Source organism: Apis laboriosa, unplaced genomic scaffold, assembly GCF_014066325.1.
Source record: "Apis laboriosa isolate Shangri-la unplaced genomic scaffold, ASM1406632v1 scaffold64_cov150, whole genome shotgun sequence".
Lineage (NCBI taxonomy): Eukaryota > Metazoa > Arthropoda > Insecta > Hymenoptera > Apidae > Apis > Apis laboriosa.
Window position 1 is genome coordinate 3,085,424 of NW_025224011.1, and position 17,770 is coordinate 3,103,193.

Below are 17,770 nucleotides of genomic sequence, written 5' to 3' on the forward strand. Positions count from 1 at the left end.
AATTTATTAGTAAAGCGTAACATTATCTAAAACTTAAGTAATCGCAGTGAAATGTGAACTATGATCGAACATTGCTCGAGCAAGGAATTCGAATTTAAACAAGATATTTGATTGGTGGTTTTCAACGAGTGTTATAACGTTATAGCTATCCGAATCGCTTATCGAAGTTGCTTCGATAAACGACGAGGAATTTGAGGTTTTCTTGTTCCGAGACAACAACCCCCGAGATAAAATTATTTGAACCATGTTTCGACCAACGTGTTCCACCTAGATTATGAAGTTTACTTTATACGTTTCCTCCTTTTTCCATTTCATTTCATCATCCCTTATTGTTACTTAGATCATGGAATAAAAACGTATTTTGTACTTTTTTTTATTTCTCGATCGAATTAAACGACTCGAAAAAAAAAAAAAGAAACCCACTCAACTCGAATTATTAAACGAAAATTTTCCTCGAATTTCCCTTCGATAATTGTATCGTTGGAAAATCGCATTACGTGCACTATCTATTATTGTATCTCGGTTACGATTAATCGAGTTAAACGCGCCTTACTGTATCACAACGGAGCATCCGTTTATTTTTTCGATATTCGATATCGCTTCGGAGAGTAGGTAAGTAGGTTTGCTCGGAAAGGTATACGAGAACAGGGTCTATTAAGTGGCTTCCTTTGTCCTTGTGAATTCCTTTTTAGCGCTCTCAAGGATAGGGGTGGTAAATTAAGGAATTATAGCACCTATGCGTCCTTCCCTCCTTCACGATCCTCCACGATTCGTCGCGTGATACGCGCCCATACGCGTCCCGTTTCACCCTTTTTATTTAATCGTTAGACTAGATACGACGTCTAGATGGAATACCGTGTTTCACGCGATAAAAATCGCGGGATTTTTCGAAATCGATTTCTGTCCGCGTCAAATCGGTGGGAAAGCTCGATACGAAATAATTCTTGTCATCGGATCACCTTTCTATCTTTCTACCACCATTTTGTAATTGCGCGAATAAAGAACGTCGATTAAAATGGCGGAATGTCGATAAAACAGTTTTACACACTTTTTCATTCATCGTTCATTTTCCTTTAAATCGTCATCGTATTTTTTTAATTTAAAAAAAAAATACTACCGCGTTGAGGATCATATTCATTTCGATAATCCTTCATAATTAACGTTAATGAAGACTATTCGGATGAATATCGAAACGAATAATTTCACGAATATATATATATATATATATATATATATATATATATATATATAATAAAATTCTACAAATTTCATCAGAAAAGTTAAGTAGAATTCATCTATATATGGCCAGATACAAAGTCAAACACGCCTGTTCTACACCGCGCAGCGGTAGTAGTAGTTCAAACTCGATTTTATCTCGAGCTTTAAGTAGTATGACCCGATTATGCTCGGACAGAGCGACTTTACGCCTCGATCAAAGTTTCGCCTTCGACGCGAATCCATTTATCGTCGCTTGTGTATACATTTATCACTCGTGACCGTCGTCGTACGTGTACCTATGCCATTTTTTTTCTTCTTTCTCCCTCCCTCTTTCGCATCGATCAAAAGATGTCGCCCCTCACGGACACACGTCCACTTTACATCCGTTTCGCATCGAATTCAATTTCCTTTTTTTTTATCCGTCCCTTCGATCATCGATTCATGCGCCATTCAATGCCAGTAACATTGATAACGTTGCTATTAACATCGCAATTACGATCGCGTGTTTACATCGATTCTTATGGCCCGTTTAACTTTATCAATTCGTTCGGGGGAGAAGGGGGAAGATTCGTCGCGTGCACGCGGTCGAATGTCAATTAGTTTCGTCCATCGAAATCACGATCCTATCTGTTATCAGTCACCACTCAGTGAATTACACTCAGCCCCGTTTCGATTTTACCTTTAACTTCCGAATCTTGCAACCGAGAATGCAAATGGCTCTTGGTTTGGCTAACGAGTGAACTTTCGCGATAACTTTAGCATTGGTGGACTCTCTAGCCAATGACGTTCCACGTTTCGTTTCCCCAAATCTCTTATATCTCTGTCTACAACTATAAATAGATATATATCGGCCGTAGTTTTGGTAATATCTCCGTCCTTTGCGTGTTTCGTTGAATGATTTCTGGGATAATAATAACTAGACAGATAAGGAATCTAACCACTATCTCTACTAAAACTAAAAAAAATTTGCGAAGTGCAATTCACGAATTCCCCTGAAAGTCCTTTTCCTTTTCTAATCGTGTCAATATCCAAATGTTTCAGGGAATATCAGAAATGAATGTAAAACGTGAATTCGTGAATTTTACCTGTTATTCGCAAATGCTTGCCGCCAAGGCTGGAGGTGTCCGTGGTGAGGATCGGCAATGGCGGCGAGAAACCGTCGAAGACCTCGATCCGCGAGATGTCGATCCCGCGCCTCTCGCAAGCGGCGTTGATCGCCTCGCTGCAACAAAGCGGCGGTTCTTTCGTAATTTTCCATTTAACGACGGAATCATAATAGTGGTAGTAGGGTTATCGTAAGAGTAAACGGAAGAACAAGAATGGAGGCCACGCCTAGGCGTAATGGCCTCTCGACAAATCCCCACAGCGAGGATACAAGTAAGTAGCCGCGTTACAATGCGGCCGTAAACAGCGAACGCAAGAATTTTCGTTGTGAGATCACGTTGTGCAAGCACGTCGCAGGAATATCGCTACGCGATATTTCCTCGTTATTTAAAGGTGATTATTAAACGATGTCACGAGGCGAACTCGTCAAAGGGTTCGTCGAGGCGTAACTTTGTTTCAAGATCATTATCCGCCTTTCGAATCCTTCTCGTACTCCTCGAGACGAAATTCGATACACAAATTGTACACATTATTTCTTAACAATTATATGTTGTAATCATATATTAAGAATTATATATACGCGAATTAAAAGAAAGATCTTCAATTTTTAATGTGTATATTTTAATACGTATATTTGCAATGTTCTAGAGGAAATAATAATATTTGTTTTTTTATTTACTTTTACAATTGCTAAATTTATTTTGAAACTTTAAAAATCGTGATATATGAATGTATAAATTTTTTAATTTAAAAAGTTTGCAAATACGTTTCTTTCACCGAGTTGATATATCTAAGTGAATTTTGGTAAAATTTAGATAGCAATATTTTTTGCACAAAATAATTTATTTATATTAAACTTTAATAGAATGAAAACTTACGCCAAGTAAGTGCCCTTCGCAGCGGGCAGAAACTCGTCCCGATCCAGGCCACTCGAATCGTCCGAGAGATCGAAGCTGACGCTGAAAAACTCGCTGCTGGATACCTGAAAAATTGATTCCAACGTTTCGATACGTTGATTATTTCGAAGAGATTTATTTGCGACAATAGCATTGACATTGGCTATCGAATCAAGAGTTGAGGAATAATCGGGTTCGCAACTTCGGATTACGTTACACGAATTCGAAACGAGAATACTCGAGAACACTAGAAAGTTTGATGGAAAATTTGATAGCGACGCTTCAAAGAATCGAAGAAACTCTTCGACTTTATATAATGATTGTAATCGGGACGTGCCCTGCAAATTTGAATTTCTAATGAAAAGGAAGGAATTTTTTCTTCGTAGAATTTTTCGTAGAAAAATTCATAGAAAATTTTTCCACGAATTCTCGAAAATTTACTCGATAAAATTTCATGCATTAAATCGTCCAATAACTTTTCGTTCTTTTTAGATTAGAAGAATATTTACGTGTGACATTCAAACAGATTAATTCATACGAAAATCAATAAAGTAAAAAGTTGATTGAAGAAATACAAAATATGTATAAATACAATCACTTTTTATCTTTACATATATATATAGAGAGAGTGATTTTTCCTGTATAATATTTGATAAAGAACCAGGCTTGTTGGCAAAAAATAAAAGAATGTTCTGATATGTTATGCAACGTAAGCCTAGCGAAAATGCTGAGTTCTTATCCGAATAGAGGTTCATGCCTTCATGCTGACGATGACAGGTAATAAAATGAGAAGGAGTTTTCTCATTTATGGAAGCACATGGAAAATGGGTCGTGTTCATTTGCCATAATCTTTTTGCCATCACATTGTTCCACGATCTTTTGCGCGTCTTTCTTTTTCTTTTTCTTTTTCTTTTTTTTTTTTTTTTCTTTTTCGACAAGTTTCCAATTACGTTACTGAAAGTTTGGCACGATAAAGTCTTCAACGAGTTTTAGAGAACGTGACACGATACATTTACAATTTGTATATATACATTTCATAAAAAACTTTAAATAATGCGTATCTTTTATTTACACATATGAATATAAATCAAATGTGAAAAATTGAGAAAAATTGAGAAAAAAAATAAGGTACGATTAAGTTTATTTCCTTAAAGAAAAAAAAAAAAAAATTAAGTATAACTGCATTAGAGAATGCTGGATTATTTAAACTTTTAAGATTTTAAATAAAATTAAATGAAATTAATAATCGAATAAAAAAAGTACAAAAAAATTATTCTCGTGCTACATTCCATTAAAATTCTTCTATTTTCTTTCTCTCTAATTCTCAACTTTTATTTGGAGATTCTTAACTATCCACATGTTCGTGTTTCCACATACCAATTGTTAAAATAAACTCAACCACATTAACCCAAAACGTTGGCGATTATGCTTTTATACACGCAATAATCCCACGCTTAAAAGCATTCGGACGCATTACGATTTCTTTATACCTTTAATAGAAACCAAGAATCCTCCATTTGCACATTTATCGGTCCATCGCGAGCAATCTCAACTTGTTCGAAATTTTTATCATTGCCATGATGTTCTGTCGAAATGGTTTATACCATCGAGTTAAGTTCGCCAATTCGTCGAGTAGTTGCATTATTATTCCATGTTCAAATTATGCAAAACGATCTTCATATTCCTATCCCAATTAATTCATTGGCGAGAATAACGCCGGTGGAATCCAGTGGAATGTGATACGAATGATCAGACAAATCGAACAGAGTCGCAAATAGTTGACTAAGTGGAATAGCGCGAAAATGGTCGGACAAGTCGAGCGAGACCGCGAAGTCAATTTATTTAACGAAACTACCATTTACTACTACCTTGTATATATCACTTTTACTAAACTCTCGTTCCAACGAGAAAATAGCTTGAAAGCGTATGTAACGAAAAATAGGATAAAAAAAAAAAACTCTCGTTCAAGGTTTCGCCTTGTCCAACGATAAAAACTTTTTTTCTTTATTTCACTTTTAACCGAATTTCTAATTATACGAGTTTTCAAGAATTCTCGTAACAAGAAATTCCATTGAAAAGGAAGTTATACACGCATTTCGTGTAACGAAAAAAGATTACTTTTGTTCGACTTCATAGATTAACACTAAGATCATTAAAGGACAAGTTATAAACTGGTTTTTTAATGATAAATTAATATTAATTTTTACTAACATTGAGGCTCTTTCATCGTTTTAATCTTGAATACTGTTGAATTTTGCACGTGTTGATGAGTCTCGTCATAGTAATAAATAAATAAACTCGGTTAATACTCTATATGTAATTTTAATGTTAATATTTCGGGTCAGGATTTTAATCGTTGTTCGTCGAATTTTCTTGGCAAATAGGTTCATCAATATATCGTTAGAAAATTCGGCCTCCACCACGTCCTTGGACACGTTTGTAACTTACATTCGGCGAATCGATAATGGCGAACAGGCTTGCGGTCCGTTTGCATGTTATCGATTCGAGCTTGGCCAAGAAACCCATGAGGCTGGATTCTGCAATTCCATCGGTGTCCACGAAAATAAATACCTTATATACGTTCGTGATAATGCTACATAATTGTTATATCTGATTTTTTTGATTTTTCCTTTCAAAAAAATTTATTATTGTCCAACTTCGACGAGATAAAAACAGGACGATGATCTCTCTAATAATCGTAGGAAATCGTCCATCGATAAGTCGAACTGATTGTTTCGTTGCTTGAAATCGATCATCCCTCCCTCCTCCTTTCCTCTCCCCCTTTTTTTTGCCACTCCCTTTTCATTCCACTTTCAATCGGACATCTTTCTTTCCCTCGATATCTATTCGCCGTTCAACCGTTTATCGGTTTACCATTTTTTATCATTTAGCTAACCATTACAATGGCCAATTTCATCGATACAAACATCGATATACACATTGCATATTGATATATTTTCCATTACGGTGCACGGTGTTTTTCCTCATCCCGGAGAGAGACTGGGGCGGCAAAAAACAAAGGCAAATTAATCGTTCGTTGCTCGTTCCGTTGTTGTTAACGAAAACGGGGGAAAGAAAGAGAGAAAGAAATATTTTGTTGTTGGAATTTTGCGATCGTTAGAGCGAGCGACGTGTACGCTCTTTTATATCTCGGGTTAAAACGCAATTTCCTTTTTCTACAAACAATTCAGACTGTTTTACATAATTGGAAACAAGAATGGAGTTGTTCAACATGCGACTGTCTGTAATATCGATCCCTTTTTTCCCGAGTATATTAGCGAGAACGGAAACGACGACGTCGACCCGACGGGACCCAAGTGCTCCAATTCCCTATGAGTTTCCCCGATACTTCTCCCCTAGACTTAGTTATCATAAACGGACAGCGGCGGCGCTAGTGTTTGCATAATATCTCGCCACCCTTTTATTCGCTACTAAGGCCACTTTCTTTGATGAGATCTCGCGATACTTAATAACAAAGGAAGGGAAAGATCATCCGTGCTCTCGATAAACTGAATTTTCGTTGAATCAATTCCGCCGCGTGCTTTCAATTTCTTGATAAAACGTGAAAGGAAAAAAAAGAAAAAAGGAAAGATTGGATAAACAGATTGAAACGATTTTTAAAACAAACTTTAAAATCTTTTCTCGCTTCTTCCGTTATATTGGACTCGTTTAATATAATTATTCTTCGCTTCCAAGGATATTAATTAGATTATTATTATCATCATGATATTATGGATGTTTCGTTTAGATAATTAACGATATAAGCGGAAAAAATTTATGACAAGGACAAGTTTTGATATCAGATTGTTTCGTTTCTGTTCTTTCGCAAGGATATTACAAAAATTGCAACAAATTTGAAATCTTTTTTGAAATATAAATGTCTGTTTTCCATTTATTCCTTTCCTTTGACGGACGGAGTCAATTTCAAACGAATATTTCGATATTAATCCGATTTCTTGATTAAAGTTCTTGAAAATTAGACAGATATTTCATCCTCGTCGCAATTCACGTTTCATTTTTTCACATTCGACAATTAATTATTTACATCAAATCAAATATTTCTCCCCAGACAAAGAATCTCTTCACGAACGAAAATCCAAAATTTAATCAATCAAATATCCCTTCTCTCCCTCCCAAAATTCGAAGAAATGAAGTATCAAGTTTCGCAGAACATCGGTCAACTTTTAAGTCGAACGATGTTCAAACTAAACTCCCTCCAAGTCGAGTCGGGGGAGGGGGGAGGGGTCTAGTTTGTCGCCAATATCCTCAACCTTGGTCGGTTCAGAAAGGATTACAGGGAAAGAAGCTTCTGGGGACACGCCGGCCGAGTGGCAGGTGTTTGACGAGGATAGGCCGCTTAGCAATTCAAATGACAGGAGGGTGGCAGCTAGAGTCTGGCCTGCGTCGCGTTCGTTAACCGGCGATGGAAATGAGACGATAAAATGTCTGGGAAGGCGTTTCGTGCGTCGCGTAATGCCGACGATTACGAGCCATTTACGCTCCCGACGATTCTCGTTTCGGTGCTGGGTTGGAATTAATTTTCAACCGCCACCCTCTTATTCCTTAATTTTTCTCCCCCTCGCGTTACTCGAAGGGCAACCACCGCGTAATTTCATTCACCTCCGCCTGAGAACCGTCTTCTCCCGGCTTTCCATTTTCTCCCCATTCGTCCTTTGTGCTCGCAGCGAGACTCCTTCTTTTTTTTTCCTTTTTTTCTTTTTTTCGTCTCGTCCGTCCTTCGATTTTCGGGGCTCGTTTTCAATTTATCCCACCCTGATCTGAATTCTTTGGGCGTTATTGGGTGTACGGTTAATCGCGTGACTGGATGATAGTGAGAGTGGATTATTGTCAGATCGAATTTTTGGAAAATTACAATAGAATATTAGAATATATTATTATTAGTATCGTTATTAGTAGATTACTATATAGATTTTTTTTCTCTGGGCCTTTATGATTTCATTTTTCTAAAATAATGAACGAAGATTGTATGTATATTGATATTTTGTTATTTGTATCTTTTTGGAAATTCCATTCTATTTTTAACTTTCTATAATTTTCGAAATATTCAAGATGGTTTTTAAGAAACCTGAAAAATCGAATTTTTAATATTATTAATTAAAAAGTGAAATTAAAAAAAAAATCCGTGGATTTCTCAAATTTTAAGCATTATAATTGCACATGCAAAAAAGAACTTTTATAATTTAGTAAATAATATTTAATATTTAATATTGAATTAAAATAATAATATTGTTAGAATAATATTTGATAAAAAAATATTTGTAAATAGATTCTCCCGTGGTTTCATATTTTTGACGAATAAGAACAAATATTTGTGGAATTAAATAATTGTTATTAAATCGTAATTAAATATTTATGTTTTATGATCGATATTATTTCAATATTATATATTATTTGGACCAATGTAAATATAACGAAATGCAAATTCATTCATGAATATATATTGAATGTGTAAAATATAATATATATTTCAATAGAAATGAATACATTTTTCATTCGTAAAATTTAGTTTATCAATTTTGAACACCGTCATCGAAAAATTCTTAAAATTAATGTAATTTTATAATACATATTAAACGTATTAAATTAAACCTTTTTCTTTTGCCTCAATTTATCAAATGTAAATTGTCCAATGATTTAAATATTTATATATATTTAAATTATTTATTTATATTATAATATATTTAATTCCAACTTGTAATATCAAACATATCAAATTACTTCAAAATTATTTACTCGTTTTGTTTCAATTGTTTTATCAGGCATAATCAGTTTATTCGCAATTTAATTAAAATTTTTTTTAATCAAAGTTGTTTATAATACAAATTAGAATCTTATTGAGAAGGAATATAAATGTAGACTGAATTAATCATACTCATCATGCATGATACTTCATTTACAAATTCAATTCGTTCTCTCGCAAAGAGAACACATCCATCGTGTTTTCCTTATATTTCACAATTTTATGTTATCCTTTTATTACAATTATTGTATCCCATTAATAAAGTTCTCGATTTAAATAAAATAAAATATACTTACAGAAGTCGATAATGATCTCTGATATTTCGCTCTGGATAACAAGATCTTTCGTAATTGCATCTTATAAAGATGAAGTCGAAATCCAGCGGAAATATTGGCAAGAAATCGAAATCTTTGAGAGATCAAGGTGCTTTCGTTCTTCTCCTTTCACGCTCTACATTTCATCACCGATAAATCCTCAACAATAAAATATTCGAACTGTTTCTATTTAACGATTTGTTTCGCGGTTTTCATCGAACGATGAGATTTCTCTTATCGTCGTGAAAAAGAAAAAAAGAAAAAAAAGAAGAAGAAAAATTTTAAGCGATGCTATGTTCTTAAGCAGATAGATAAAAAAAGCGGCGTAACTATATCGGTTTCAAAACTCTTTAACAAGATCCTCTGATCTTCCCCGAACTTTCATTTGGCGAACTACTTTGGCTTGGTAAGTAGTAAATGTATTCTTACAGTCAGCCACCAAGATTAATTTCTTGATGTCTGGCATGTACAGAATTGTTTGCTGTTATTGATCGGCCCGAAAAACAACATCGTAAAGGTTACGTAAGCTTGGTAAAATTAGGCCACGTTTTAATTGTTACTTCACTTGCATCGAAACACATGCATTTCACGTTTTTTCCTGTTTATCCTATGTGCGTGATACAAATTTACGTTCGTATAAATCTTTGATTAATAAAAATATTCATTTGATGCAATATACGAACGTTATGTATTTTAATAACATAAATTCGTAGCATACTTTGTTTTTAATCCAAGGTTAATAGCTTTTTGTGTTTAAGGGGTAAATCCACGTCATTAAATATTTGTAACTTTCTATTGTGCAGATGTGGTATCTCCATATAATGTATTATGTATTGGATATATTATGTATAAGAGGTGTGCATGTTTTATGATCGTTAAGGGTAGATTGTTTGGTTCCTCGAATTCAAAACTTCAAATAAATATCAACGATACCTTAATTAAAAATCGATAAATATATATATATATATGTATATATAATATAGATTTTACAATGAAAGTGCAATTATGTATTTTTGATGATTACAAAATTTGATTTAAAATTTATACGCATTAAATAATAAATAACCGGTATAAATTGATTTTCCATAATCTCATTTTCTATTCTCTATGTTTCTTTTAAGTCGATAAAAATTTAAAAATTGAAATCAACTTTTATTTTATTAATTTATTCATCATTAAAATATTTTAAACTCGCCCAACTTGTGCAAAATAAAAGAGACATTAAAACTACGAAAATATTCGTGCATTTGGGATATAGAAAATTTGAATAAAAATTTACAAAGATGCAAATGAAATGTAGAAAGACAAGAGTATTTAAAACGGAGTATGTACGATAGTATTCAAAATTCTTTCTCTTTTATTTCAATTGCGCAGTTGAATTTGCATAAATATCCTCGTCGTACGGCATAACGAATACACATACATACATATATATTTAATCTGAAAGATGTACCAACCTGTGACCGAGACAGTTTGTGCCTGCGATTCTGACGCGACCCCTCGACAGAAGGCGCAGTGGGCGCAAGGAAACGAGGATTACTCTCCACATTTTGGGGGTGTTGCAACTGTTGAGGTTGATAATGGTGGTGAAGGTGATGGGATTGCTGTTGCGAGGGACCACCCCCCAGATGGTGCTCCCCCGTATCCAGCATCTTGCTGCCCAGAGCGTCCAGCTGGGTCAACGACCTCGAACGCACCTGAAACCCATTAATTCTTTCGGTTATTATTGGAAAAAACTTTCCGTTTTTATCCTACCCTCTTTCGACCATCCATTCTTATAAGCAACAATATATAATTGATTCGGTGCACCGAATACGAGAAAACGAGGATCACTTTTACTTTACTTTTGGGAGTAGCGTTTCTCATAATTCTCCTTTATTCCAAATGATTGAAATATCCCCAGTACTAATAATTAATCTCTCGTCAAGCAAAACATTAATCAATCTAAATCATTCGAAAAGATGGTTAAGTCTCAATCTCCTCGACGACTCTTAAAAATAATCATCTACAATATTCACGTTTTTTATCTTCCAATCTCTTAATATCTTAATATCTTTCACGGACAAATTGGATCACGGATGTTTCGTATCTCACATTGCGATTGCACAGTTTTCCCCTAGAGACTCTTCTACACTCGAGTCCATCGATTTATACAACTTTGCATTGTTAATCGCCCGCCATGTCACTTTCTAATTCCTCCTATCTCTCGTATGGAAAAAAAATCAACCGCTGTTGACCCGTTCAAGAATAACGAGGCAAAAGTGGAACGCGTAGGGAGCGTTCGAGTCGAGTTTGAAGTGGTATAGAGTTTGAGTATGGGTCGTGTGTGACCCTTGCGAACGGAAACAGGAAGAACGATATTCTTGTATATACATATATATACATATATATATGAGAAAACGAAAATTGGGTCGCGATCACGACGTGATGGAATGTCGTCGAGTGTTGTCGTACGAGTTAACAAGAGGCACGGCCAAGAGGAGATTGCATACAAATTGTTTTAAGTAATTAAAGGGTTTCGGCGAGAGATCCGGCGGCTTCGAAAAATAAATTCGAAACGCGGGGGAATTTTTCTGGTAACTGGGTCGCAATCGACCGGTTTTACGAGGTTATCGATCGTCCCTCTCGAGGGCCTTCGTTATCTCGATCCGGCCGAAAGCATTCTTCCTCTGGCCTTTATCTAACCCTTTCCTTTTTCTCTCTCTTTTTTTTTTTATTCGCTTATCCACTCGGCCCGCCTCGACTACACAGTCTTGACACCGATTTCTCCCGTTCCGATCGATCTGTTTCGCGAAAATTGGCTCACGGTTGGCTCCCTCCACCTGCACGAATCTTGAGCATCGTCCAAGAATAGTGTTCGAAAGGTGTAATCATCGAGATGGGTGTGCAATTTGAATTTGTGTCTTGTTTATGAGATGCAAGGAATTCTTTCCAACTTTCGAAAACGAAGGTTTTTCCCGATTTTAAGTTTTAGATAATAGATTTCTGACGGTGGAGCACAAGTGAGGACTGAAGTTGTTAATGATTTTGCTGCATAACAATCCGATATTGACCTCGTCTGGAACTGGAACCTATTAAGTGGCCTGTGCAGATATTTCGAAGCATCGAAACAAACGATAACGTTCATGCGTATGATCAATATTCGTGGAAACCAGTGATGATCATTTTGAAACGATACCCAAATACCCAATGGATCCAAGTAACAAAAATTCACTAATTAAAATTACATCTAAAAATATTAATCCATAATCGATATGTATTTCAACGCAATTAAATATATTAATTCGAACCTGAGTATCGATTTATGAAATCTCGCAATAAATATATCCGTACAAAGGAATCGATTTATTTTTAACAATAAAATTCGAATTATATTTATCCTTAAAATCGAATTCGAATCTATTGATAGGAATCGAGCGACGTAATACGAAGTCCATCGAGAGAGAAGAATTCGACGATACGATAGATTATGTCGAGGGGGTTAAAAGGAGAATGAAAAATGTCAAATAACAAAGGAGAGGAGGGAGAAATAAGGAAGGGAAATAGGGAAGGTTTCTCTATTAGGGAAAAACGAGTGGTGAAACGAGTTGCGGTTACTCACGAGGTGTTCACCCCTTGGAAACTGGAGTACATAAAACTTTGTTAAAATCGGTTGCGCCGATTTTTCAGAAGGGAGAAAAACGATCGCGTCAGATTTGCCGATAAATTAATCGAAGATAAAGGAGGCGGCACCGTTTTACTTACCATGCTTGCGCGCTTTCGTCATAAATCAAGCCGCGCATTTTTCAGCGGAGAAAAATTTTACGCTGTTCACTTTTTGCCATTTTCCATTCACACGTGTATTCGGAAAGAGTGGTACGCGCTGCGTAGCAAAATATATATGAATATTTTCGAGTAGAAAAATAATAAAAAAGAAAGAAAGAAAACGAGGAGATACTCCCTTTAATACTCTCCTGGATAACAACTTGATTTCGTCGTGTGCGATTCCAATAATTCTGTCTCCTATTTTTCAATTTTCAGGAAGAGAGGGGCGATGAATCCGAATCACCGTTGCACTTTGCCAATATATAACACGAATTGGGCCAAGATAATTTGAAAAGATGGGGGAGAAAACATCAGCTTCCAAACCTGTGTTCTCGATATCTATCTATTATTTCATCTTACGCGTGCAAATTAACGATATTCTGGGCTATTAATCGATCCTCGTTGAATGAATCGAAAGCTTTGCACGAAAAATTGTCTCTGATAAAGTTGTCGAAAGCGCGAAGCCTCTGAATTTTTCATACTGTATTAAAAAAAAAAGATAAAAGGAGTGGGGAAGAATACGTTTTGGCGGTAATAATCAGAATGCCTTGGGGATAGAGATATTTTTCAGAATAAAAAGAATAGAAAGAAACAAAGAATACTGTAACTACTGGTTCAGGAGACAGGCTAAATCTTTCATCTTTCATTTTATCCCGAAATGAAATATACAAAAACTTATCTAAACAGATAAACGTTTTGTTATGTGTCACTTCCTTTCAGATTATATTCCCCTAATACGAGGATGAAAAATTTTTCTTGCTAGGAATTGCTAATTTTAAATATCAAAAAAATAAAAAAAACTATGTAATTCGAGGAGAGAAATGTCTTTACAATTTATAAAGTTTTTTTTGTACAAAGAGGATATAAAACAAAACTGCAGTTAAGTTTCTTAATTTCAAAGGATTCGAGAATATCCAGAAGGGACTGTTTAATTATATCGCCTAGAATAATAAAAAACTTCGTTATCCGGAATATCACTTTTCTTTCTCCAATATTAAAAAAAAAGTGCCTCGGATAAAAGTTGAACGGTCTCGAGGGGGGAATATTTTGATATCATCTTCTTTTTTTTTTTTTAGTCCTTTTCAATTCACTACATTACTTTTTTAAAAATTCTATTTAAATTTAACGAATATGATATTGATATGGATAATCCTTAGATCGTAAAAATCTTCTTTACGATATTTATAGATACGATTATATATTTAAAGTTTTATCCTATATAGGATAAGTTATTATATAGGATCAATATATTTAATAAAATAATCCCGTGTATGGATTGGCGCGCACATATTCGCAAAGCGTTTTATAAAAGCACCAGTGGTAATTCAATATCGAACGAGTCCCTGAGTGAAAAATAAGGTACGCAGTTCTCGATGTCACCTATATATATATACATATACGATATTTGTGCACGATGGAATACACATCGAGAACTATTTTACACGAGCAGAAATATTGAAATAAGTCAATTTTTTTTACGGTTTTGTTTTAAATTTGTTTGTTTATTCTTTTTTTTTTTTTTTACATTTCTTTTAGTTTATTCCCATTTTTTACTTGTTTACAATATGGCTTCATCGATTCATATCTGTGGTCTCTTTTTGATTTCGTTTCATGTCTTTCATGCATACGAATTTGTATAAATAAATGGATTTACTTCAAATTATTGAAAAATGGACAGTGGATTCAAACTAAAAGTTTTGCATCAATAAATAATTCTATATATGAATATTTAATGAATATTTAACGACTGCGAACGAATAAATTGGATTTAAATTGGGCGAATTTTTTTTTTTTTTCTTGCAATTGACATTTCCACGCGAAATATTTTTCTCCAGAGTTTATTCGAGGCTAAAATAATATCCTGAAGCGTATATGTACGAAGCTTTTGTAAGCTTTTTTTTAATGAGTTCACATATGTTTCAAAGACAATATCATATTTATATATTTATTAATTCTTGGATCGATGTGTCACATATTTTTTTCACATACTTTTCTCTAACAAAAACCAAAATATTTTATTATTATAAATAAAAAACAAACTTCGAATGGAAAATATTTTAAATTTTCTAAAGAATGAAATCTTAAAGTTGATTCAATCGATAACAGAATAAACAAATGACACAAATTTTTCCCTCGTTACATTTCTTATGAAAAGAAAAGAGAGAGAGAAACAAAATTAGAAAAATCAAGTAGAAAAATTCATTAACGATAATTGCACGATGAAAAATTTAAAATAAAATAAAATTCTCACGGTGAAAGACTTCAAATATCGATAAAGCAAGTTCTAACATGAAGTCCGTCCGTTTACAAGATATATTTTTCACGTGTATCATTTTTTTTCGGATTGATATTCATCGAAACCGAATAAAAAAAAAAAAAAAAGAAAAAAAGGAAAACAGGAAACGAAATACGTGAGCGACTATTTTTTTTTTTTATAATAGATTACGCACCCATGTACATGAATTCCAACCTAGTTTCAACATACCGAGGTTTCATAGAGGAGGAGGAGAAAAAGGGCTCATTTTTCAAAAATATCATGAAACATTTTTGTTTTTTTACAAGAATTTCTCTATCGATTTCGTATCGTGCGTGTTGTTCGTCAATTTTTTCTTTTTTTTTTTTTATCACTGTCGTTACTCCTCTTTGTACTCGACACAATTTAGTTTTAGAAATCTATTATGATCTATTGTACGATGTGTAACGCATTGTCACAGACATTCGAAACATCGCTTGCGAAAATTTAATATCTGGAGAGACACCTATCGGAAAATAAAACGCATAAATCTTGTTTATATATCGGGAGAAACGGATAAAAAGAGAATGAATAAAGTAACTTCTGCTTTTCGAAGGAACATGCTCCCTTACCCCACTGTTTGAAATGCAACCAACGTTGAGTAAATTGAAAAGAGAGATCTATCCATGCATCCAACGTAACCCATACAAATTGCAGTCGAATGCAGACCAATGTTGTTGAGTCATCGTCTTTTTCCCTCGGAGAGAAATTGTTCGAGAAAAATTGTCTATTTCATAATTCATTAAATTTATGAATTTACAACTATTGATATTTCGTATTAGATCATCGATAATATCGTTTTTTGGAAACACGATTCCAAAAGAATTATTGTAAATTTTAAAGTTGTGAAGTGAAAAACGATTTATAGTTTTAAAAAAAAATCAATTTACTTTTTTTTCAACTCTTTAAATTGTATTGTGGAATTGCAATAAATAATATTCAACAAATGATCGATATTAAAAATTGCAAAAAAATTTTTATTTACTATAACAATCCCAAATTATATATAACAAAAGGATTGCTACAAAAATAAAATTAATTGGTATTAATATATCCAACATATTTTTTATCAAGCACTTGTTTGATCAAAGAAAAAAAAAAAATTGAAAAATATCCCAGTTTTTGAAAATACAGATCACAATAAAATTAATTAATATTAATATATTATTTTAATTATTTAAAAAAAGCGAAACATTTATTAAAAATCTTTGAATTCGAAAACAAATATAACAATGGAAGAATCGTTCCTTTTGGATAACCTAAAAATTTTCTCTATCGAATGACGTATAAATAGACGTATATCAACGAGATAAACTTGAATAGTAAGATATCCACAAACGCTTAAACTATTAATCAAAATGACGTGATGCGACGATGCACCATTCTCTCGAATGGTACCTTTCACAGATACGTATACATTCGGTATATCGCTCATCGTGCCATTTCCCATCCGCTCCGTGAACCGTTATACAATTACCACTGCCCTCATCCGCTCAAACAAATGAAATGGCCAGTCATTAGCGAGTAATAAATGGCAGGGAGGCGAAGAGAAGCGGGGAATTTCATTACACGGATTCTTGCCCCCACTGTTTCCATTTAGATCGTCGCGTGAGAATTCACCCTCTTGGACCAAGTGGTGGAAACGTGAAAATATGGACAGTCGACTTTCTACTAGCAGACGACTGGAGAAGTACAAGCGAAAATATTATCGCTTGAAATCTAAATCCATGGATTTTTTTCATTCTAACAAAAAACGAAATTTCCCAAATTTAAATTGATCGAAACTGGAACGCTCGTTCATCCGAAGCAAATTATTTCAATCGAACAAGTAATAACATTAATCGCATCGTTTCATTTTGTTAAATTGCATATTGCATATTTTTATTATTATGCTTTGTAGGAGGAAAGATATGAATTTATATATTTCCTCACAAGAAACCTCAAAATGGGACAATGCAGGATACTGTTCGTCAATAAGCGATATAATTTTATTCGTAACCTTTCAGCCAATAGCGTTTACTCGCGCTATTCGAAATGACCAATCAAACCGTGAACCCGCATTTCTCTCACGGCATTTCTCGCGAGGCGCGCATAATACTTGGGAATCCTCTATCAGCGATCCTGAATTCTAACGCCCACTATCGAAACCTATCCCCTTTACCTATTCCACTTTGCTTCACGCACAATTTTTCCACTTTTATATTATATTTTAAAATTATTATCGATTATAAAGAAATATTTTTCTTATTAGGCTTTCTAACGGAGAAATAACGAAATCCAAGAACAAAATGGAAGAATAGAATAATGATATAGTGGGGAAAAATCTATCAATTAAAAAAATAGAAGTTTCATCATCGATTTAAATTTCACTTTCACTTGG

At 34.0% G+C, this 17,770-nt stretch overlaps 1 protein-coding gene across 10 annotated transcripts in view; it reads right to left on the reverse strand.

Moving 5' to 3' along the window:
* LOC122718589 (pleckstrin homology domain-containing family G member 5-like) overlaps positions 1–17,770 on the reverse strand; it is a 90,316-nt gene that overhangs the window by 8,674 nt on the left and 63,872 nt on the right. For all 10 annotated transcript variants that reach the window (XM_043943729.1, XM_043943734.1, XM_043943731.1 and 7 more), the window contains 3 exons: positions 10,751–10,990; positions 3,201–3,304; positions 2,304–2,440 (listed from right to left, as the gene is read on the reverse strand). In XM_043943729.1, the coding sequence (XP_043799664.1) occupies positions 2,304–2,440; positions 3,201–3,304; positions 10,751–10,990 (481 nt within the window). The remainder of the gene's footprint in view (positions 1–2,303; positions 2,441–3,200; positions 3,305–10,750; positions 10,991–17,770) is intronic.